Raw genomic sequence first — 25,111 nt, 5'->3', positions numbered from 1 at the left:
AAAGATATATAACGTTTAATGATCTTTGTTTTCATTGCATGTACAAAATTTATATTGATTAAGGCAGAAAAGCGTTACATTTTTTATTATTTTTATTTTTCAGTCACCACGATGACAATCTCAGTTCACTCATTCCAAGACGTCATTCAGATATTGCACATTCTTCTCGTGTACAGCCAACAAGAAAAATACCGCTGGAAGATCCAGACAGCCCAGTGCTCGTTATTCGGTCTAATATGAAATCAAGCAAAGTACAAACTGCTGTCAAACGATCGGAAAAGGCAAACGACGATCTTTTCGAGTTATGACTAAATTTCTAGTGACTATATCAGCTGAAAATTACATTTTAAAGAAAAATGCACTCCTGACTTTTGCTGAAGTTGTTCAGCGAGTAACTGTAGCAATGAATATCTCCTAAAGTAGTGTAAATTAGAGAAATTTTTCATTTGAGATCTCTTGAGAGTTGTTTTACATAAGAGTCAATCCTCTACAGTAAATTTGCCAAGAATCTTTCTGATATGCCAATATGGAAACTAAAATTATTGTTGTATAGTGCCATTGAAGTTAGTTGTCAAAATTAGAATTTTGATTGACTTATTTCCTGCAGGCATTTTTGACTTGCTTATTTTCCTCTGACAAGCAGATAGGAAGAGTTAAATCTGAATGACAGTTTTATTGCAAAACCTTTTAAACTGGAGCGTTTCGAAGAAAAAAAAAGAGAAAATGGACTACTAGACAAGAAAAGTATTAAATGGACAGGAGTATGCAGTGCTGAAAAGTGTGTGAATTGAAGTGATGTTATTTATTTAGTTATTGTTGTATGGTATATATATGTTACATACTGTGTGTGTGTAAAGTATATTAAAGAATTAAGTAAAAAGGAAAATTAGAATTTGAAGAGCACTTTGAACTTTCTCTATGTTTTAGTTTATATAAATGTATTTTGTGTAATGAGTTTGAACTGACATCTGTGATGAAATTATGTTCGTTACGCGTTTTTGTACATTTTGTAAAATACTTTTGCTTCTTTTTTTAACATCTTTAGATATTTTTATACTTTATGTACATAATATACTCAAGGACTTAGAAATACGTTAAATTTTATTCACGCAAGCAGGAAGGCGTCATTCAAAATTTTATTTTCTTCACGTAATACTGCATGTCGGATTTAAGAACAATATCAAAACCAAGAGTTTTAGAACAATTAATATTAATATTAAAACCCAATTTTATCTTCTCAACATACCTCTATAAAGGTGTTTGCAAAATGCTTACTTGAGGCCTTGAGTATATATACAACTTGTAATTTTAGTATTTATTAAATTGTAAATTATTAAATTGTAAATTTATTTGATAGTATTTATAACACTTATGTTTGGTGTTCCTCGGTTATTTACGGTTCAAATGAAAATGTAAACAATCGAGTAGACGCTGGTATCTGTGAACCGTTATGATTAAAGTTTTAGGTGACTATTTGATATTTCATTTGTAACAAAATAAAAGCTGTAAATAACATACAGTATCTGGTAAAAGGAGGTATGTTCTCATAGACAGTCCCTCACATGCTTGTCTAGAGGTATGGATCCGTACCCGTAGACACTTACGTTGTGTAGCCAAATGTACAGGATCGGTATCTGGGTTTTTTTTTATAAGTTTGTAACTATAATATTTATACCCGTAAAACGAGTGTTGATGATCATTCGATATTTTGCAAGTACCACTGGCTATCTTGCATATTCTCGCAAGAATTTACACTGCTTTTGAAAAAAATACATGAAAATATGTACCTAGTTAATGCTTACTTATAATCTTGATTTAATCAGAAGAAGTTTTTTTTTGTAGCTTTGTCCATAACTCATGAAAAAGAGCACTTTCAAACATGTACTTAAATCATATTCGCATTCTAGATACTACATGTATTCTAATTCTCCAGTAGCACAGGATTTTAATTTTTCAACCCATAGGTTGACATTATTTCTTTCTCTGAACCTTTCTGATGAAAAAATACACAAGACTGACCCCTTGTCAGTGGTTTAAGATCAGTAAAAGTGAAAAATAAACCTCTGATTTTCCATAATACACACGGCTTCATATTGAAACAAGTTATATTATACACAGCTTGCTAAAGTTAAGTGCTTTTTAGTTTAACAGCAACAAAGATTATTCTACACTGGTTTATTTATTATTTAACAGCTATATTATATAATAAGGTCACGGTGTAGGAGTTTCGATCCTCAGGCGAGGCGTAATTTTTCCATGACGATTGATAAAGAGATTGTACCTTAAATCATTCGTCATCAACCTCTAATTCATATGAAGAAGCTGGCAGTTACTTACAGAGAATATATATGTACTAGTACAGTGACCAGAAAGACTGGTCAGGTTAACTGTTGGCCGTTGCATACTGTAAAATCATTTAATTTCGTGGGCATGAAATTTCGTGGTTTAGGTCAGAATGGCAAATTCGTGGGGATATGAATTCGTGGATTACAACTTTTGAACATAAAATGAATGGGAATTCCACTTATTCGTTGGGATTAAATTTCGTGGATTGACTCAACCACGAAATCCACGAAAATTAATCACCCACGAATATTAATGATTTCACAGTAACCGAAATACTATTTTGTAATTTTGTGTAAAGAACTCGAAGCATTGTAATTTCGACCGAAAAGCATTGAAATTTCGACCGAATGTTTAGGTACACGTTAATAATGCACTGCTCTTGTCTTGTACAGCGTGCTGATTGATTAAATTACTTGACAGTTTTAACAAATTTTGTTACCATATACTTTATACTTGATATGGAATCGTACACTCTCTCTGTTGAAAAATTGCTGCTTGAGTCCGGTCCCAGTGACGAAAATATTATTGACGACTGGAAAGAAACTAGTCTTGGATATTATTTTTGCATCTTAACCTGTTGCTAAGGGGATATCTTGGAACAAAGTGAGTCCAGATAACTCACTGTTTGAAAAACTTTAAATGTAATGCCTGTTTTTATTAGAAAAGTGAAAAGTTCATACATGTATTCATTACTCGAACGACCCTGTGAATGTCAAGTCTTCCTTGAGTATTGTTGGCAATAAAAATGATTCCAGATAAAAACGTTAAAAAGAGATAAACTGAAGTATTCCAAAAAGTTTTAGAAATACCTGAGGCCAAGTTTATTGCCCTGTCTCGGATACACCAGCATCAGGTTAGTTGATCCTAAGCTCAGTCTTGAAATAGACCAATGGCAAGGCTGCACTCAGAGACTCGTCTACAAACTCATATTTACCGAATCCTGATCTACTGTCCACATTGTAAAATCTTGAAAGTGTTGAACTTTACAGTATTAACACCGAAATCATGTGTTTGCTACTTGTAATTTGTGTATTTTTGTACAAATATGATGATCTGTTATTTATGTTTAGATAAGAATTTTATAGTTTTGTAAGCACATGTTCTGTCATTTAAACGTATATATGTGAAAACCTATCTGAATCTAAATGAATCATAATTTAGATTATTATTGATATGTCTTGTCAATTGATAATACCGCAGTTCAGACACGGAGAAGTTATGTGCTTATTTGTTGATAATACCACAGTGAAATCAGAGAGGAGAAATGTTTTATGTTGATTATACCACATTTTAGTCACAGAGGGGTAGTTATGTGATTATAATTATGTTGATAATACCACAGTTAAGTCACATTAAAGTAGTTATATTATTATATGTTGATAATACCAGTCCTTATTTAGTCATAGAAAAGTAGTTATGTGATTGTATGTTGATAATACCACAGTTTAGTCACAAAGATATAGTTCTGTGATTATATTATTAATGATTGTTTCATCTATTCTACAACAGGGTTTGTTGTTTATTTCGTTTTAAATATCAGATAATGCTGTAGGTATTGCTCGACATCCGGATCCATATAAACAGTTCAAATGCCTTAGCACCAACATTTTCTGGGACCATAATATACAAAGGTTTCTTATAAAGGCATATTTTAACATTTATCTGAAAGTGATTCAAGAGGTATCGTCGAAATTCAGAAGTTTTTTCTACTCTTTTTACGAAATTCTGTAGATGATGCAAAAAACATAGAAGATAGTTACAAAAACGCTGTTTAATTACAAAAACGCTGTTGTGGAGTTTATGAATCAAACTGTAGATTGTGATCTGTGCAATAATGTACGTGTATAACAGTTTGATGATGAAAAAATAAAATGCTAGATGGAAACATTGTTCCTGTTTGGTTGTTGCAAAAATTTATCATGTCTCCCCGCTCCCCACTGGGGTAGACATATTGCTTTTGCCCAGTTCGTCCACCCGTCACACTTCATTTCCGATCAATAACTAGAAAACCATTTGACCTAGAACTTTCGAACTTAATAGAATGCCAGGGCTTATAGAGTAGATGACCCCTATTGATTATAGGGTCACTCTGTTAAAGGTCAAGGTCACAGGGGCCTGAACATGAAAAACGATTTTCGATCAATAACTTGAGAACCACTTGAACTTTATAGGATGATTGGACATGCAGTGTAGATGACCCAATTGATTTTGGAATCTCAGTTACAAGTCAAGGTCACAGGGGTCTGAAAATGGAAAATCATATCCGGTCAGTAACTTGAGATCCACTAGACCCAGAGCATTGAAACGTCATAGGATGTTTGGTCATGCAGTGTAGATGACCCATATCCGGGTCACTGTGCTAAAGGTCAAGATCACAGGGGCATGAACATAGAAAACGATTTCCGATCAATAACTTGAGAACGTCTTTATCCAGGATGTTGAAACTTTATAGGATGATTGGACATGCACAGTAGATGACCTCTATTGAATTTGGGGTCATTATTAAAGGTTAAGGTCGCAGGGGCCTGAACATGGAAAACCATTGGTCAGTGGCGTGAGAACCACTTGACCTAGAATGTTGAAACTTCATAGGATGATTAGACATGCAGCGTAGAAGAGCTCTATTGAATTTGGGGTCACCCTGTTAAAGGTCAAGGTCGCAGCGAACGGAAAATTGAAATCCATTTCGGTCAAAAACTTTAGAACCATTTGACCTAGAACCTTCAAACTACTTAGGGTGATAGGACTTACAGAGTAGATGACCCTTATTGTTTTTGGGACCGATCCATCAAAGGTCAAGGTCACAGGTGGCTGAACATAGAAAACACTTGCCAGTCTATAACTTTAGAACCACTTGACCCAGAATGTTGAAATTTAATAGGATAATTAGACATGCACAGTAGATGACCCCTACTGATTTTGGGATCACTTGATCAAAGGTCAAGGTCACAGGAGCCAGAACATGGAAAACGCTTTCCAATTCATAACTTGAGAACCACTAGGCTCAGAATGTTTAAATTGGACATGCCAAGTAGATGATCCCTATAGCAGCCAACCATCAATGTCTCTTTGACTTTCGCTCCTGTATTCTATTGACATCTTGCCTATACGATTATATGGTCTGGCGTCCGTAGCCCGTCGTCTGGCGTTGACATATTTCTTTAAATAACTACATGTGGCGCTAGATGGATCTACACCTATCTTGGTTTGTGGTATCCTGATCCGCTTTCAAGTTTGTTTACCCTGTCATGTGTCTGACGCCATAGTACGTGTCTGGCAATTTTACCTAGACTAGCTCCTGTCATTGTTTGTTCTGTCATATTTTTCTGCTGTAAGTTTTCTTCCTTTACAGTTGAAGTAAGGTTGTTGTGAAGCAGGTTGTTCATGTATTGCCATTTTAATATTGCCCATGATTCCAAACATGTATGGTTAAGTCATCAGATAACAATGTCTTATTAATTTTAGATGCTTAAAATTTACGTATTTTGCAGTATTTATATAAAATTTACGTAAACTTGCAATATTTATATAAAATATAACCATGCAGCCGGGAAGTCGGGCTAAAATTTACTCATTAGAGTGTTCGTTTCAGCAATTATCATAATTAAAAAACTAAGAATGACAAAATACTCGGAGGAATGTTTTTTGTTCAGCCAGTGACCGCTTTTCGGAAAACGTGAGTTGCTTTTTGAAAAAAGGTCCGCCCGCTTAGCTCAATAAGCAAAGCGCGGATTTGAGATAAAAATTCATTGCCATCATGAAAGTTTGATTACAGACAGTTCGTCCTCCACCTGTGATTCATGTGGAAATGTTGGCAGGTACTTGCGGAGAATTGATTAGTACTGGTGCTGAATCCAAGAACTCTGGTTCAATTAACTGACCAAAATACCATTGAAAAAAACGGCTTTAAACTGAAACAAACCAAAAATCACAACGGCCATTTGTCCGCCACTTTCACCCATTAAAAATGCTTACGCAGGAGAACAGTTATATTAGAGTCACGTGATTTCCTGGTACTTCTAACTCGTGTGATTACCGCGCAGTGCAGTTGAGATTGTTTTGATACACATAAATGCATAGTTTCTATTTAGTGGCAAAAATGGAAAATATACCTTTTTACCTTGCACTTGTGCCTTTGTATGGAGCAGTTTTGTTAAACGCGGAATCAGTGATTGAAGATGAACGGGCGTGTTCAAGATTCGAGTTCGACCATAAGTTGTTGGAAAATTTTGTACGCCTCGAGAATTCATTTAAAATAGTGAAAAACAGTTTAGATGCCCTGGAAGAGCGTGTAAACAATTTGGACGGCGGCCGTAAGTATAGAGACATTTCATCTTCGTTTTGTTTGAGATGCGGTTTTATTGTTTTTGTTTAGGTATGAAATTGTTAGGAAGTATACTTCAGAAAATAACCTTGAACTATTAATTTAACCGCGGGTCCGCGGATTAATTGTATTGATACAAATATTGCATAGTGGGCTAATTAGGACATGGTCACTGTTACAAACAATAACAAAAAAGTGTCCACTCATATTTTCAAGTAAGAATAAAGTGAATCAAATGTAATTTAAGGTAGCTGAACGGCAATGACAATCGGCTATTTACATGTTCTCCGTAGGCGATTTCGGCTTTCTCCGTTCTTACAGAAAGTCTTGTGCGGCGTCTTAAGGGGGCGCTACATGTTTTTTAGCTCGACTATACGAAGTATAAGGAGAGCTATCCTACCCGCCCCGGCGTCGGCGTCGGCGTCTTTCCGCGTCCCCACCTTGGTTAAAGTTTTGGTGCACTTTCTCTTTTTTCAACTTATCTCTGTAATTACATGATGGATTTGATTCAAACTTGAAATACTTATTCCTCATCATCATCCACATCATCTGACATAAGGGCCATAACTCTGATGCCAATATTTCCTGAATTATCCCCCCTTTTCACTTAGATTTTCAGGTTAAAGTTTTGATGCACTTTCACTCTATCTCTGTTATTACTAAATGGATTTGATTCAAACTTAAAATAGTTGTTCAACATCATCACCCACATCATATGACACAAGGTGCATAACTGTGGCACCAATTTTTCATGAATTATTCCCCTTTTTACTTAGAATTTCAGGTTAAAGTTTTGGTTCACTTTCATTCTACCTCTGTTATTACTGAATGGGTTTGATTCAAACTTAAAATAGTTGTTTAGCATCATCACCCACATCATATGACACAAGATGCATAACTGTGGCACAGTTTTTCATGAATTATTCCCCTTTTTACTTAGAATTTCAGGTTAAAGTTTTATGCACCTCCACTCTATCTCTGTCATAACTGAATGGATCTGATTCAAACTTAAACAATTGTTCAGCATCATTACCCTTATCATATGACACAAGGTGCATAACTCTGGGACCAATTTTTCATGAATTATTTCCCCTCTTTACTTAGAATTTTAGGTTAAAGTTTTGATGCACTTTCACTCTGTCTCTGTTATTACTGAATGGATTTGATTCAAACTTAAAATAGTTGTTCAACATCATCACCAACACCATATGATGCAGGATGCATAACTCTGGCACCAATTTTTCATTAATTATTCCCCCTTTTTACTTAGAATTTTAGGTTAAAGTTTTGATGCACTACTGTCTCTGTTATTACTGAATGGATTTGATTCAAACTTAAAATAGTTGTTCAACATCATCACCCACACTATATGACACAAGCTGCATAACTCTGGCACCAATATTTAATGAATTATGCCCCTTTTTGCTTAGGATATACTTATATAGTGTTTTGATACATTTTAACCTTACCTCTCTTATTACTTTAAGTTGATATTTTTGACATAGACACAGGCTATTGTGCAATATCTTCATCCACAAGTGGAGTCAATAAACACTCCAGTGACAGCTCTAGTTTCCTCAGATGTGCCCAGTTTCACTATCCAGCATCGAAACAGTCGAGCGCGCTGTCTCCTGTGACAGCTCTTGTTTTGCCAAACTCCTCGAAAATCAATTAAAAGGCCATAAATCTATTTGAAATGATATAAAACGTTGACAAATGGCTTAAGACTCTTAAATTGCTTGTATTTTTTGGGATTTTGGAATTTAGACCCAATATTCGACCAGGTGACCCTATTTTGGTCGATTTTAGGACCTAGTAAGTGTTTTTACTCACAATTTAGCACTGCAAACGTCATAATGTTATTGACATCAGCAAATTTCAAACTGAAAATAACAAATACCCGATTAAATGGACTTTGAACTAAAATCGCATGGATAATGTAACAAACTGCGATATATTGCTTGCAATGGGCTAAAATTTCGCGTATTTTATCAGGATCGACGTAGAGGTCTGTTTAGAGAACTGTTTACTAATTTATTAATAAGGAGGGACTTCAGACGCATGTTTGCGATTTAAAAAAGAGGGGCCTACCGTGCATAGAATTTCAACATTTCTTGTATACTGTTGATCAAATACTATTGTATTGTTACAAGCAAGTCAAAGTATTTCACTCGAGTTCATATCCACAAACACTTAAGGTCTAATTGCCTGAGACAGAAACAAATTTGGCTTTCTCAAGTACTTCTGCTGAAAATCTCTTTATTACATTTGAGCCGTGCCATGAGAAAACCAACATAGTGGGTTTGCGACCAGCATGGATCCAGACCAGCCTGCGCATCCGCGCACTCTGGTCAGGATCCATGCTGTTCGCTAACAGTTTCTCCAATCCCAATAGGCTTTAAAAGCGAACAGCATGGATCCTGACCAGACTGCGCGGATGCGCAGGCTGGTCTGGATCCATGCTGGTCGCATACCCACAATGTTGGTTTTCTCATGGCACGGCTCATTTAAAGTTGAATGTTTGAGAAATGTCTCCAAGCTTATATTTATTCCCTTGCACCATTCATAAGATACCGTATACATTCGCTTATAAGACGCACTCGATTATGAGACGCAGCTAGAAATCAAACATTCAATCTTATATCTTTTTCTTTTAATTCCCTTGTAGTACACGCTTACAAAATACTCCCCAGTCTTGAACTGGAAATATAACTCCTTATAATACGTCTTATATATTTTTCATTAGTGTAGAGAACCACTTATCTAGCGCCGTAAATGAGTTTCCTCTCAGTCCACAAAATTAAAAAGACATAAAAAACAACATGTAGTCTGTTTCCTGTTTCTTGTCGATATCAAAGTAAGATTTTTAAGTACTGGTAGAAGAAAGAAATGACCGATGACTGATAAATATTATGGAATCTTCCTAATTCTACTTCATGTATTGGATAGTAATCCAACTGAATTATACTCTTGTGTTTCTCCATAAATATTGTTGTTTTTGTTTTTTCAAAATCAGAAAGAAGTTTACAAAAATGCTAACGCAGAAATTCTGACTTAATTACGAATTTTTGCAAAGCTAGTTTATCTAATATAAATTCAAGAAAAAATGCTGAAAAATTAATTTTGTCGCCCAGGCGACAAACAAAACTAACACTGCGACAGAACAAAGCATAAAAAGGATACAAAGAAACAATTTATTTCCCGTTTGCGTGCACGTCATTAATAAAGATTACATTTTGGCGTGTTGCCGCGCCCCACCCAGACAATATAAAATACATCGCGTGGCAATGTATCACATTACAACATTTTATTTTGCCTTGGTGTGCGCCATTAAATCTTTATCAATGGAGCGAACGCCATTACGAAACAACGAAACATTCCATCTCTTCTTTCCGTACGCGCCAATGCGCCAACAGGAAACGTTTGTTGATGATACGTATCGGCTGTCAGCACGGTATTAAATGTTTTCCTTTGTCATGTTCTATGTCCCGTTATGTTACACTGGCTTACGCGCGGCTATGTGGCACATTTAGTAGTGTCATACAGGTATGCGCGACAACGTTAAGCGACAGAACATTTGTTTTGGCTTAGTGCGCACGCCAACATGAAATCTTTTTTATAGTGCGCACGCCATCGTGAAACAATGAAACTTGTTTGTTTATGGCGCGGGTGCCAGCACGATATGAAATATTTCCTTCTGTCGCATTCTATGTTTCGTTATGTCGCGTTGTAAATTTCTTTAAAAACGACAAATACAACTTTAAAAGTTTCGTTATGACGCATTTGCGCTCGCGCTTGAGCGACAGAACAAAATGTGCTACATTAATCGCGCGCACGTCAAAGCGACATAACGAAATGTCCTTAATCAGCTGCCATATATATATTTCAGGAAGGAGCGAAAAGAAGGCAGTTGCCTTCACAGCCACTTTGGACCACGAAGTTAAAGTGGGAAATGGTGACACTCTGACATTTAATAACATTCTCAATAACGCCGGAAATGGTTACAACAGCGACACTGGCATTTTTACGGCACCTATAGCAGGAACCTATATATTTGCATTCCATATAGAACACTGGGAAACAAAGGAGCTAACAGCTCAACTCATGCTTGACAACACCATACAAGTCAGTTCCGTGGTATACCCAGGTGGTAAAAGCACGCAGAGCGGAAATACAGCTGTTATTGGGCTTCAAATGGGGCAGACTGTTTGGGTCAAAACATCTGAAGGTCAGCTTTACGGAAGCGAAACATTTCATGGTACAACTTTCAGTGGCGCTTTATTATACTGACAGAAACAGTTTCCAACCAACCTCAATTTAAAACTTGAATTTACTGCATGTGCTTTGTGTAGTCATCATTGACTTCGCTTTTTAAATGTAACCGAATTGTTGCAATATCATATCTTCTATAATTATTGTCTATCTTTATATATTCATTCAATGTCTTAAAATATTTATTGTAAAACAGAAAGATTTTTTTCAATGCTTCATATATTTTTTTCTATCTTTTGAAATATTTATTGTAAAACAAAAAAAATGCAATGTGACAAAATATTTATTCAAGCAGTGATAAGCATATAATACATGTAATTGTTTTATCATTGAGGTAATAAAATTTGGCCGCATGACCGCAGAATTGGGATGTCCGCAAAATAGCAATTTTTCGCGAATTCTTTTGAACAAACCTTTTACGCAGATAGAATGAATATTTACCTTTTACACACAATTATTATCGTTTCATCGAATAAAAATTTTGTAGGATTGAACAAATAATTTGAAAACATTGAACACATATTTTGTCGCATTGCAGACTGCTTTTAGTTTTACAATAAATATTTCAAAAGATAGAAAAAAAATATATGAAAACATTGAAAAAATATTTCAGTTTTACAATAAATATTTGATGACATTGAATAAGTATATAAAGTTGGGCAATAATTATAGAAGATATAATATTGCAACACATTGCACGCCATAACTACAAGACTTCAATTTATTCCTTATAAGAATAGATTTTTTCTTTTGAAATTCTTTCTTGCATATATCTAATTGATTTTCTGTTGTTGCGAACTGTTAAAGTAAACAGTGTTATAGAGCTAACGAGACGTCACAGTCGTCAACTGACGTCTGATACTGATATAGCAGCGTTATAATGTCGCCTAACAACGCACGTGAATTTGTTGAATATAGATTTTTTTTATCTACCCCCCCCCCCCCCGCCAAAGGCAAAGGGGATATTAGAAATGCTCTCCGTCCGTGCGTGCGTGCGTGCGTGCGTCCGTCCGTCCGTCCGAAATAATCTTTGTTCGGAGCATAACTCCAAAAGTACTGGAGGGATTTTCTTCAAACTTCATACACTGATAGAACACATTGGGAGAAAGTGCAGAGTGCAAGAACAATAACTCTACCTTGCCTATTTTTTGAGTTATTCCCCTTTATCATATTTTCTTAAAAAAATTTGTTTGGAGCATAACTCCAAAAGTACTGGAGGGATTTTCTTCAAACTTCATACACTGATAGAACACATTGTGAGGAAGTAGTACAGCAAGCATGCTAAATCCAGTTTTAAGGTGTTTTTTGACCAATCTCTACCCGATAAAGATTTTTGTGTGGACTAGCATTTTTTTTTTTTTTTTAAGATTAACTTCCCTTAGTTGTTACTATAAATAACTTATATTTAAGTAACATTTTTATAATTGACCCTAGGGAAAAAACAAGACCACTTTTCTGTGGTACAACATAGATGTTACTCTCCAATTTTAGGCGTATTTTATTACATATAAGGTTTCTCTACCTGGTAAGGAGTTTTTTTTGTGGACTTTAAAAAACAAAAGACTTACAATGATTACTAAACAACCACAAAATTAACATTCCATTTGCAAATACAGCTGCTAGAGTAAAGAAATTTGCTTTGACGGGCATATATTGTGACATTCTGGCACTTTTGTTCCCTGTTAGCTTTCCATTCCGTTTTTTTACAGTAGCCATATAGAAAAACATCATAGCTATACTGTTCATGAAAATTAATAAAATTTTGCAGTAAACTACCTCACTACTGACTTATTCTTTCTTCCACATCTTAAAACCCCTGATGCGGACCACAGCTAAACGGTTCTTCAAATCTTTCCCCAAAATTAATACTTTCAGACACTAACTTGCCAGGAACTTTAGCCTTCAATTATAGGCATACAGACACTAAATAGAAAAATGGCGCGAAAACAAAATGGTTGTCGCATAATGGCGGACACAAATAGTCTTCAATTTTTTTTTCTCTGTAGGGCTATTTTCCTTATTTTCTTTTCAATTTATTTGCTAAAATCACATGACAGATCTATGCTTGACATGTAGGTAGCATTTTCATAATGAAATAACAACATGACAAAATTTTTCATGGAAACTTAGATCATACACCACCAGTATAATTTGGGGTCTTATTTTTTAGCTGATTTTGCAGTTTGTGTGTTTGACTGAAATTATTTTTCTTGCATCAAACATGACCCCCACTTTTCTTTTGATTTTTAGTTAGCACTGCCAATATTCTTCAAGAAAATGTAAGTTACAGAAATATTTTCGTACTTCGAGCACAACAGCATTCAACAGTTTTGTATATGAAATGTACAAATAGTGAGAAAGTGAGCTGAAACCGACAGCAGCATGTATCTTATGCATTACATAAAAAGAAATATCGGACCGTCAATTCCACCGAGACAGCCCGGAACACACTTTTGTATTATGTAAATAGAATACATAGAGAATATTTGTTTGTTTTAGTGTAAGATAGAAATATATTTCACCGAGTGAACACTATAATGTAATATTTTCACGAGTGGCGCAGCAGGATGTCTTTGTAGAAAAACTATAAATAGTTCTATTACGTTTTCTGATTTTTTTGACATTTTATTATGATGAAATGTAAATATTTGTGATCCTTTTATCATTTCTGTACATCTTTACCTTTACTGAAGAATATTTTGCAACGAATTTCGTATCATTTATAATTCATATCATTTCGCATTCAAATGTAGTTCCGTACCAGTAAAATGATATTTTCACTGTTTGAAACAGTGAAAATAAATTTTATTTCACTGATAAATTTCAGTATTTCACAGAAGAGTATAAAATAAATATTGATACCAATGCTGATAAGAATGTTATAAGGATTTAGATCGACATAACAATTTATTGATACATGACATGTAAGCAGTTAAGAGCGTACTTATAAGTAATACAAATATACAAGTATAATACGATACATATATAACAATAAAATGCACTAATTATCAAGTGATACAAATTTATCTAAGTAATGTATTAATCGGTTTGCAGAATACAAGCAATTTCTACGCAATAGGTAGACTCTTATATTTAGCCAGTTTTCGGACATGGTTCTTATATTTCACCAGTTTTCGGACATGGTTTTGCATAATATGTTAATTGTTGAGCAAGCAGTAATTGTACAAAATCATATTGCGAATATACTAGGTCTGATTAAACTGTATTTGGTGCAAGTAATGGCAAAATGAGTTTCATCTTGGACTTCTGAGCTATCGTATTATTTACATATTCTCTCATTCAGTGGTTCTCCAATGTATTTACCGGTTTCTACATGTAAGAACGTACAGCGCAGAAGGTGACAAAAAGAATTTTTAATAAGATATTTTACGAAAAGACCTAAACGCACGCACACAAAAAAGAAATATTTTACAAAAGATAATTTTGCAAAAAAAAAGACTGTTAAAAAACCAATTTTCAACAAAAATATATATGTATAAAAAAGAACTTTACACGATGTTTGTTTAATATTTACTCAACATGTTTTTCTTACAATGATACGTGCGCACTGATCTATCTTGGATGCTTAACAAAAATCTCCTGTTTTTAAGTGTAAAAGTTTATATACCAACATGTTTCGATTAATTCTTTAGTAACTAACTGATTGTCATTTAACCCTTATCATGCTGGACATGATTGGTTCTGCCTTTGAAACCAGTGTAGATCAAGATCAGCTCAGTATCTTTTTGGTATGCGCCCCTTTTAACAGTCAATGGTACTATCCGAATTGAAAGATAGACATGTAATCCATTTATACTTCTGTAAGGTAATTCGGGATAAATACTTCTAGCACTCCGATATGAAATGAACAAATGTGCGCCCACTGCATTTATTATATTGAACAATGAAATGTAACATTTTGCTTGTTTACACTGATGTAAGCTGTACTTCTTATTATGCATTAAAAATGGAATCGTAAAAGAGATGAATACAAACTGTATACCAGCGTAACGTCTTTAGTAATTGCAGCATTTGCCTTTTTACTGAACATCACGGCGAATTGTAAGTTGTTATGCTATGCATAAAAAACCTGTCCGGTATGACTCACTTACTCAGTTCAAGTCTAATATTCGAAATGTTGTTTTTTTTTCATTCTATTTAATAAGTTAAACTGTCAAAAAAAAAAAAAGATTGTGATGTAGATCTACCAAAAACAAAGGTTTTAAAATATTTAAGTTGTAATGTACTTAAATTTTTACTTAAAAAAGCTAAGCCTGGAGGAATGCATACAGTTTAGTATTATGCGAATTTAAATGAACTTAATAGGATACGAACTCGGATTTTTGACATATCGGAAACTTACAAAATGATTTGTTTCCATCCAAATTAAAATTGATTTGAGATATTTTTACAGTTTAAGACTTATAATACTACCAATGCAAGTCTAAAGGCTTTAAGACCCGTATTTAATTTGGTTGTTGAGTAATTAAAAAGACATTTACAAAACACAATCGTTACGGTGATTCAAAGAAAACTGTACATTACAACTAGTTCAATCTAGCGGATCCGTAATGACACTCGGCAATTTCCGTGTGATTACGGCATTCTTCGCACGTAAATATAGTTCAACGCTCAAATAGATTTCTGTTAAAACCGAAGACGGCCGAAATTACATACGGAGAATACGTTATTTGCTGATTATTAATTAGGTTGATTTCATATTCAGAAGAATCCAAATACAATACATATATATAAATCATAAACTTGATTGAGTAGGAACCTTCATTACAATACATTTTCATGAATATGCAGTCAAAATGGTTGCTGAATGATAAAAAGTCAAATACAAGCACATTTTGAAATAATGATAATGGTTTATACAATAGCAGATTACAACTTTATAAAATCCTCTCCACTACTGTATAACAAATGAGAATGATCAGAAACATTTCCTACATAGTCGTTTCCTCACTGCATGTACACTGTTTCGTTTGATGTAGTTTTGACACTTGCTATTTAATGTAACACTGTGTTCAGACGGTGAATTTTTGACAACGGAATTAAATAATTATTTATTTGTAGTTAATTCTATTTATCACGGATCGATTCAATGTTTTCCATGTTACCTGCGTCTCTGTGTTTACTTATAACTGAAACGTTTCGCCTGAAATCTTGGTAAGCTCAACCAATGCTTTCCAAAGAAGAAAGGCTAAGCAAGATCCATCACTCATCACCCCGCCGTGAACCATTCCAACTGCTTTTACCGTATTGGTATCAATATCTGTCATGCAAATGACTGCGCCACTATCACCCGGCTGTGCAAACTTCTCGTGCTCTGCCCCAGCGAGACACTCTACATTCAGAATGTATTCATTTGCATTATCTCCAAATCTAGAACAGTCATTTGGCATAATAATTCCTTTCTTGAACCCAGATGTAGCTCCATATTGGTACACAAAACAGCCAGTAAGATCCACAGGCTCGTCGGAAGACAACTTTGCTTTCTTTCTCTCTCCGTCATCGTCTTTCAAACACTGATCACAAATACCTCGAATTTGGTCATACACCTTAATGGCAGCAATATCGACAAGCGGCAATGGTGAGTTTCCGGAAACAAGAGTCATTTCAGATACTCTTACTGCAAATCGCATTGGTTTCCCTTTTTTATTTTGTGCATAGAGGTAGTCTGTTTTTCCAAGGACAACATGTGCACAAGTAAGTGCAAAAAGCGCATCAAAATTACTAGATACAAAGCAGCCCAACGTCCCAAAACTTCCATTGTTCAAAATTTTGTCGCCATTTTCGAATTTAGCTTCACATTCTGAAAATCTGAACAGAGACATTAATAAACAAATTGTGTGTCAGCATCTAATATTAGTAAGCAACAGAACTGCCGATAGAATATTTAAGATCGTCTATATTGTGCTGGTGAGGACAAGAAAAAATGATCCGATACATTTTAAAACGTTTTTAGTTAAAGCAACAGTGTAACAATACTACTCCTATAAAAAGGGTTTCATAGTGTTACTACAGTGAATCTTCCATTCCACATAGGTGAAGTCACAGTTTAGTTGGACATTTTTTAGCTTGCTTCAACTGAGCAAACTGAAAAGAACACTTTAGATTAAACTTTTGCTAACTTAACATTATGTAAATGCATGGCTAAAACGTTTGCGTTATGTTAGATTTGCTCATGATTGATATAAGCAAAGAACAAAAACATTTACCGTCTTTCTATATTTTCCTTGTAACATACTTTAGCAGACTCGTTGTTACTAGCTGCTTGACGCAAATATCCTTCTATCTCGCAGTTCAGTTTTGTCGCGTTCACTAACCCCTTTCTTAACACAAGCATTCGGTCTTCTTCGTGAACTATCATTTGCGTTATTTCGTTCACTTCTTTATTTCTTTGAGGATTTTGTATATATTCCGTCGGAAGTTGGAATTGCTGTATGTAATCTCTTAGCGTTTTCAGATTTTCAACTATGAGATTTTCGAAGAACTCATTCATCTTTGTATGTAATCCACTTCCAAATCCAAAAATCAGCCTGCACGAATATTTCCAGTCCTTAAGCTGAGACTGTGTGTGCTCAAATAAGTTTCCATGCCAGTCTTTCAGTTGCTGGTCGGAGAAGGAACCGTGTACATCACAAACAACAAAAAAGATGTCAAGTACATTTTCAGAAGTATATTCTTTACAGGCATACGTAATTACAGCCTCTGCCTCCTGTATTAAAGGAAAGAACTGTTTTGTTTTCAATTTTTTGAATGACATGACTTATTACCTCTTATGAAGAGACTGTTTCCACAGGATATTTAATAATCACAACAGCAGTCTTTAGGGCCCTCGTGTTGTAGTTAAGGCGATCATGTATGAAAGAGTTTCGCTTAGGGATATACAGTAGTAAATAAATTTGCTATATATTCTTTATAAAATTAACAATCTTGTGAAAGCTATAACACGCAGCCAGGCCAATCTTATAAAGAGTGTTTCTAGCCAAATGTTCCTAAATGACCCATAAACCAAAAAAAAAAATAAAAAAAAAAATAATATAGACGCTAAGAAAATAAGTGTCATGCACATTTTAAGAGGAATTTTTGTCTGACAAGTCAACACTATAGAATAAGCTGAAATGTGGGCGTAAGCACATGTGTATGAAGGTTTGTTTAATTTCAATAATTGCAAAGTATCTCCTTGAAAATGCTACCAAAATGTCAAGTATAAGTGCACAATGAAATCAAAACATGCTCTGGCTTACATAAAACATGAAAATGCCACTTTAACTGGGGAAAATAGAGGATTCGTTCTTTCCGCCATTATCCTACTAGCCCAGAAGCGCTGATTGAATACTTATTTAGTACTATTTCACCTTAAGCAGGTGATACAGGAGTACCAAGGTTTTTGCACATTTCATTGCTTCTCATATAAATTCTCAATTAAACCGAGTCTGCTATTATTTTTCTTGGTTTCGAATTTTAAGTTTGAACTTTTACGACAAACGAATTCAATAAAAGTTATCGACAAATAGTCAGTCTGACAAATACATTATAAGAAAAAGAAACATCAAATGCAAATTTAACATGCCAAAACACAAATATAAGCGTATCAGAAAATAAGATAATGAAAGATAATAAGATAAGAAAAGAAAAGAAAAGAATAAAAAGTGAGTTCCGCGTGCTATGATTAATTAACTTTTAACATTCCATGTCTTTACCTTTAAGTTTATGTCCTTATGTTCAACGCCAGACACGTCTAGGTGACATACTACTATTGTTGTTCCTTCTGTATCGGATAATTCCTCTGATAAAGTTTGCAAATGCTGTGGACCTACTACCATTTGGTGTAAGTCTATATTTTCCTTTCCTATGACAATGATTCTTGGCTTTCTGTCTAGCAGATCATTAAAATTCTTCAGGCGTGATACTACAATCTGATTTTGACATGCAGTAGGGAGACCTTCTGGAAAGTACATCCAAAGCTTTCAATAATCTTAATACCTCAATCCATTTAAAAAAAAAGAAAGAATTAATAGATATATTGCATTTATTGAGGTAACTTGCAAACCTTCTTATGGTAAATTGGAAATATTTACAACATTTGTTTCAAACTGCATTTTTGACAAATGAACTAGTTATTCCAACATTAACTGCGATTTTTCTCCGTTAAAAGTACTGGCCTCTAGGTCATATGGCAACAAAAAGGAGAAACTTTTAGATAATTAACTTTCAGAAAATTATTGCTATGTCTCTTAAGAAGGCTTGAATTTTAGTTAATGACAGATAATATGTAATGGAAACACATAAGAACTAGTTGGTTTTAGTAAGTTTTCCATTTAAATATTGAAAAAACTTTGTTTGATTATTTTTTTATGTTACGAAATAAAAACTGTTCTGATGTTCTTAATATGACCAAACTTCAATTATAAAGAAAGGTCATTTTAGGAAAATCTTTAGTGCTTTTAAGATTAAAATATTTATAAACTGGTAAAACGCATCCTTGGACACTTCAAAAGGATGAATAAAATTTTCACATGTTGGACATGATTATAGCGGGATTACATTGCTTATTATTATATATATTATAGCGGGATTACATTGCTTTTATCAATTAAGCAGGCAACAGAACAAGACTGATACGAAGTTTTTATTCAATCTTAAAGCCCTGCTCTGCGGCTATTCAAATTCTTTTGTGTGTATGCAACCAATGATTACAATAGGTAACAGTTTACGGTCACGTGCCACACTTTAGCACGCAAAACCACAGGTATTCCATATAGAATTTTATATAAAATTGACTCTATTTTGACAGGCGTCACTGTTTATAGTCAGGATTCTCATGCTTTTTCAGTGACAATATAAGGTTAAAAGGTAGAACGGGAGCAGGGCTTTAAAGACCCCGCGCGACCTAGTGCCCTACTTTTTTCACTCACAAAAACTTCATGAAAATCATTCTTGAAATACAGATAATATACAGTTATACTACAAGTTTTCAGATGGACAATTTAGGCCGTTCCTGAATAAATGTGTTTTGACATCTTCATCTGCAAACTAATTCCGTCAATCCCTTTTCAGCATAGTTTCTAAAACATAGATGAATAACTGTCTTACACTATAGAAACAAAATGTGATTGAAATTTCACTGAATACACTTATTTCTGTACATATTGCTACATTCAATAAAATGTTAGGACGTTACACACGTTGTCTTGGCCTAATATATGTCACTGTCAATTTGTATTTAGATACTTGTTATTTTTCATTTTCTTCATGCAAAGCATATATAATTAACATCATGGAAACACAAAAGAATACAGTTTTTTTGTGGCGCCTCTTTAAGTTAGTCCATTATCAATTCAAATAGTTCAGCAGTGACATATGAAATATATTTCACTGATATTTCTGGTAGCTATATTTACTTCGTATGACAATTTCTCAATGGAATAAAACTGACTACAAGAAAACCTAAACACAGATACTATTATTTCTAGCAATACATTATTTCTAAGTTTGATCACATACATAACTCACACTAGATAACCGGCTATCCTGACGCCCGCTGGAAATGCAACCCAGCTGGAAATGTAACCCTGCTGTAAATCGGTAGGTAAAGGTTTTCATTTATTTCTATTAAAATGAAGCCAATTCCTGCAAATCAACTTGACAGTTTTGTCAAGGAATGACCATGGCTTACATTTACAATTTCTTATTTAGATCTGAAACAATCGTTTTCAATCGTTTGCCTCTATACATCAACAACTTGCAGTTTTAGACCATGAATAAACTGGTATTTGTTGAAAAGGTATAGATGAATAAAACAAAATGGCAGATTTACCGGCTAATATACTTTTTCAGGAATAACGTAGAACCCAGAAACTTTACACAGGTGTTCCGAAAGGACACATCTGTTAAACCAGATGACAAAAGTTTTTACAGGTTGTTCATAAACAAAACAATTTGCGCAAAACTTTGGATTTTTGCTCAATTTTTCAAACAGAAGAAATTGTTAGCGAATATCTCAAAACATAATGATCGTTTTTGGTCCAGAAATTGTAAATGTAAGCCATGGTCATTCCTTGACAAAACTGTCAAGTTGATTTGCAAGAATTGGCATCGTTTTAATGAAAATAAATGAAAAACTTTACCTACCGATTTACAGCTGGGTTACATTTCCAGCTGGGTTACATTTCCAGCGGGCGTCAGGATAGCCGGTTATCCAGTGTGTAACTGTTGTCATTTAACTTAAATGGATTTTGTTCTTCGCTTACTACTAAACCTGAAGGTTCCTGATCTGTTGCTTTTTTTTAAACCTAAGACCTTAAATATACTGAACACAAAACTCCACAACTGACATAAATCAACGTGGAAAATAATCATAACAATGTCATGCTGAATAACTACAGCGCTGAGATTACAGCAACGCTTGACTTTTAAAAAGCATTGTCATAAAATGTATATAGAAATTAGACCAAAAATTGCTATTTAGAAAAGTGGGCATAATTTGTGAAAAGGAAACTAAAGTTATGGAATATAGGTACTGCACATCGTATAATAACAGTGCACAAGTGCATAAAGTGTCAATTCATTCCAAGAAGTGGTTAAAAAGATACAATCTTACATGCAACGACTTAAACGAACAATGCAAAATCAAAAAGGATATGACTTCAGTAAAAAGCAAACGAGAGTTTTGAAAATTATATATATCTGTGTCTTGAATGGCAGATCATTCCAGTAAACATGTGTCAGAAGGCACAATACGCTCCCACAAGTGATTACTGAGACACCATCTTACATGCAAAAACTTAACCACTCGTGACGCAAACGTGTACGCTGACGAAAGGATTAGAGCAATACTTTTCTTATTATTTTGCAACGCGACGCGGACTCAAAACCCACAACAGGCAAAGCATACTGAAGTAGATATTTCTATTCATAAGTAACTTATTAAATCATCTAACCTTGAAATATTTAACAAAATAGCATGCTATGCCTGTCGTGGTTTTCTGGGACCATTTGAAAGGAGTTGAGGTAAAAACGATGTTGCTCAAGGGCGGGGCCGTTGTAGAGAGGTTGTACTGTAGTTATTGTACCCGTGAAAATAAAATCCCACCGTAACGACATTCAAATATATATAGTACTTTAGTACTTTAATTGAGATTCAATGGACTCTTGTTTCAACTATCATTTTGTTAAATGTCGTTACAATGTGATTTAGCTGTAAATGAAACAGTAAGTATATATATATAAGACAAAACATTTTCATTTTTACGTCTTTAATTAGCTAAGGTTTGGCATTAATTTGGCCATGACTGAATGATAGATATTTTAATACAATAAGACTTTCCCCGATTACGGTAGAAAATCCCAGAATACATTCTGCAGATGCATGTTAGTATTATGCCATAACAAGAAATAGAATATTACAGCATTTAAACAGATTCCCCGATCAACGGTGAAATTCTGTAAAGATTATTGTGTCTTTTGTTTTTACAAAGTGTTCTGTATCATCACTTGCCTCTAGCAAACTTAAATGTTTATTATCTATAATTTCAATGTGTTGTGCGCATACGTGAATCCAGTCATGACGATATCCTAGGTTTGAAGTCAGTATCGTATTAAGAGACCCCCTTCGCGTATCACGCACCACGGTTGACATCGTGTTGTTCCACTGAATATAAGCCGAGAAAAAAGGGAAGGTGGGTGCGGTTTTAAACATGTACATTTTATTTTCTAAATGTATACTTTTAAAAATTTAACTGTCTACCTCTCGTTCTTGGAATTTGCAGGAAAAAAGACCGCCCCTGAAGCGTGGGCTGTTTATATGGGGTAAAATGCAGTGGGCGGTTCTAAATTTTGAAACGGATTATTTGATTGGATCATGGGAACCATGCGGTCGCGTGCAAAATAAATGTTGTTCACGTTATATGTCGTAAACATTTTATTATTTTGCAACGCGACTCGGACTCAAAACCCACAACAGGCAAAGCATACTGAAGTAGATGTTTCTATTTATAAGTAACTTATTAAATCATCAAACCTTGAAATATTTAACAAAATAGCATGCTATGCCTGTCGTGGTTTTCTGGGACCATTTGAAAGGAGTTGAGGTAAAAACGATGTTGCTCAAGGGCGGGGCCGTTGTAGAGAGGTTGTACTGTAGTTATTGTACCCGTGAAAATAAAATCCCACCGTAACGACATTCAAATATATATAGTACTTTAGTACTTTAATTGAGATTCAATGGACTCTTGTTTCAACTATTATTTTGTTAAATGTCGTTACAATGTGATTTAGCTGTAAATGAAACAGTAAGTATACATATAAGACAAACCATTTTCATTTTTATGTTTTTACTTAGTTAAGGTTTGGCATTAATTTGGCCATGACTGAATGATAGATATTTTAATACAATAAGATTTTCCCCGATTACGGTAGAAAATCCCAGAATACATTCTGCAGATGCATGTAAGTATTATGCCAAAAAGGGGCGCGATTTAGACTAGCTAAAGAGTTAGCCTTCCGCCAAAATCTGCGGACTAACATGAATCTGCAGGATATTAAACAAGATAACCGGTCATGGCCATTGCTAGCTTATGGCATACAGACACTGAATAGAATAATGGCGCGAAAAAAAATGGTAGTCGCATAATGGCGGATACAAATAGTCCTCAGTTTTTTTGCTCTGTAGAGCTATTTTCCTTATTTTCTTTGCAATTTTTTTGCTAAAATCACATGACAGATCTATGCTCGATATGTAGGTAGCATTTTCCTAATGAAATAACAACATGACAAAATTTTTCATGGAAACTTAGATCATACACCACCAGTATAATTTGGGGTCTCATTTTTTAGCTGATTTGGCAGTTTGTGTGTTTGACTGAAATTATTTTTCTTGCATCAAACATGACCCCCACTTTTCTCTTGATCTTTAGTTAGCACTGACAATAATCTTCAAGAAAATGTAAGTTACAGACATTTAAAATGGGTCCTGATGTGTGCTGCGGTCATTGGAAATAGGTCAATTTTATATAGAATAAAGAACAACAACTATTTAGTGTGTTATAACCTATAACATGACATTGGTGAAAAATGAAATCTGGCCAGATGATGGTGGAAATGGGCTACTTTGATTAGAATTTGATAGAAAATGACAAATTAATTGCAATTTTGTTGAAAATGAGGATAAAACCCAAAAATATCACATTTTCACTGTTTTGGGTGTATTTTTCTCAAAAACTGCATATTTATAGGCTACTGATTGCTATTTTCTGGCCATCAGAGGTAAAAGTGAACATATTTAACAGTTTAAATGTGTAATTTGCATGCAGATCAGAGTAGAAAATGTCAAAACAGGGCAAAACAAGGCTGCATTTAGGGTAACTGCTTCAAAATTATGTCGCGACAGCTATTTTTGACAAAATCTGACGCTTTGTCTTATGGTACTGAAAATGCCATAAAAACTTGGAAACTGTTGATATCAAGCTAAAACCTTGTATTTTTTCATGCATTTGGGTTTCTTGTACATTTCAAATGAAACTGGCACATTGTCAGAGAAAAAAGTTTTTCTTATCAGACTATATTAATTGAAAATTTTGCCAAACATTTTTATTATTGAACTGTCAAAACCAGAGTTATAACTGCGTTAGACTGATGAAGAGAAAAGGGAACAAGAACAACAGTCAATTTTCCTTAGTTAAAGTAACACTATGTACATGCATATACTCTCTCTCCTTCAATTATTATTTTGTACAGAGCAGAAGACAGTGTATTAAGCATTATATCGTATCACATGAGTGTTATCAGTGTAAAAAAATTGTTTTTCTGAAGAAATATCAGCGTATTTTATGTAGCCACCTCCGTTTCTAATAATAAATGTTGCGAGGGAACTGTTGATACGTTTTCTAATGTTTTCCGCAGTTAGTGTGTATGGTACATAACGCCAGGTTCTGCGCGGAAGAATTTGTGACCAGATAAGCCTAGTGTTGGGCAGTAATGGCTGCAGGAAATCAATTATCAACATTTTGAATTCGAATTTTATGTCCCAAGTGGATTTGGTGCCTAAGTCATTTCTACCACAATGAATGACAATGATGTCTGGTTCATCTTTAAATTGTAGTAAATATTGTACAGACCTGCGTATATCTCTAATTCTCATGCCACTGAGAAATTCCC

The 25,111-nt window shown here is 34.4% G+C and overlaps 2 protein-coding genes across 4 annotated transcripts in view; both read left to right on the top strand.

The window, feature by feature from the left end:
* LOC123541681 (lysM and putative peptidoglycan-binding domain-containing protein 2-like) overlaps nt 1–4,235 on the top strand; it is a 31,593-nt gene extending 27,358 nt beyond the window's left edge. For both annotated transcript variants that reach the window (XM_045327190.2, XM_045327189.2), the window contains one exon: nt 104–4,235. In XM_045327190.2, coding sequence (XP_045183125.1) covers nt 104–308 — 205 coding nt within the window. In that variant the 3' untranslated portion in view covers nt 309–4,235. The remainder of the gene's footprint in view (nt 1–103) is intronic.
* A 2,128-nt stretch (nt 4,236–6,363) lies between these two features.
* Nucleotides 6,364–25,111, top strand: part of LOC123542253 (complement C1q-like protein 4) — a 323,111-nt gene continuing 304,363 nt past the window's right edge. The window contains exons 1-2 of one of the 2 annotated variants that reach the window (XM_045327983.2): nt 6,365–6,659; nt 10,560–12,722. In XM_045327983.2, coding sequence (XP_045183918.2) covers nt 6,419–6,659; nt 10,560–10,960 — 642 coding nt within the window. In that variant the 5' untranslated portion in view covers nt 6,365–6,418 and the 3' untranslated portion in view covers nt 10,961–12,722. Of the gene's footprint in view, nt 6,660–10,559; nt 12,723–25,111 lie in introns of those variants that run through there. The other variant, XM_053531036.1, reaches the window with a different exon arrangement.

This window comes from Mercenaria mercenaria, chromosome 19, assembly GCF_021730395.1.
Source record: "Mercenaria mercenaria strain notata chromosome 19, MADL_Memer_1, whole genome shotgun sequence".
Lineage (NCBI taxonomy): Eukaryota > Metazoa > Mollusca > Bivalvia > Venerida > Veneridae > Mercenaria > Mercenaria mercenaria.
The sequence above is the reverse complement of the archived record's forward strand: the minus strand, read 5'-3'. Positions and strand labels throughout refer to the sequence as shown.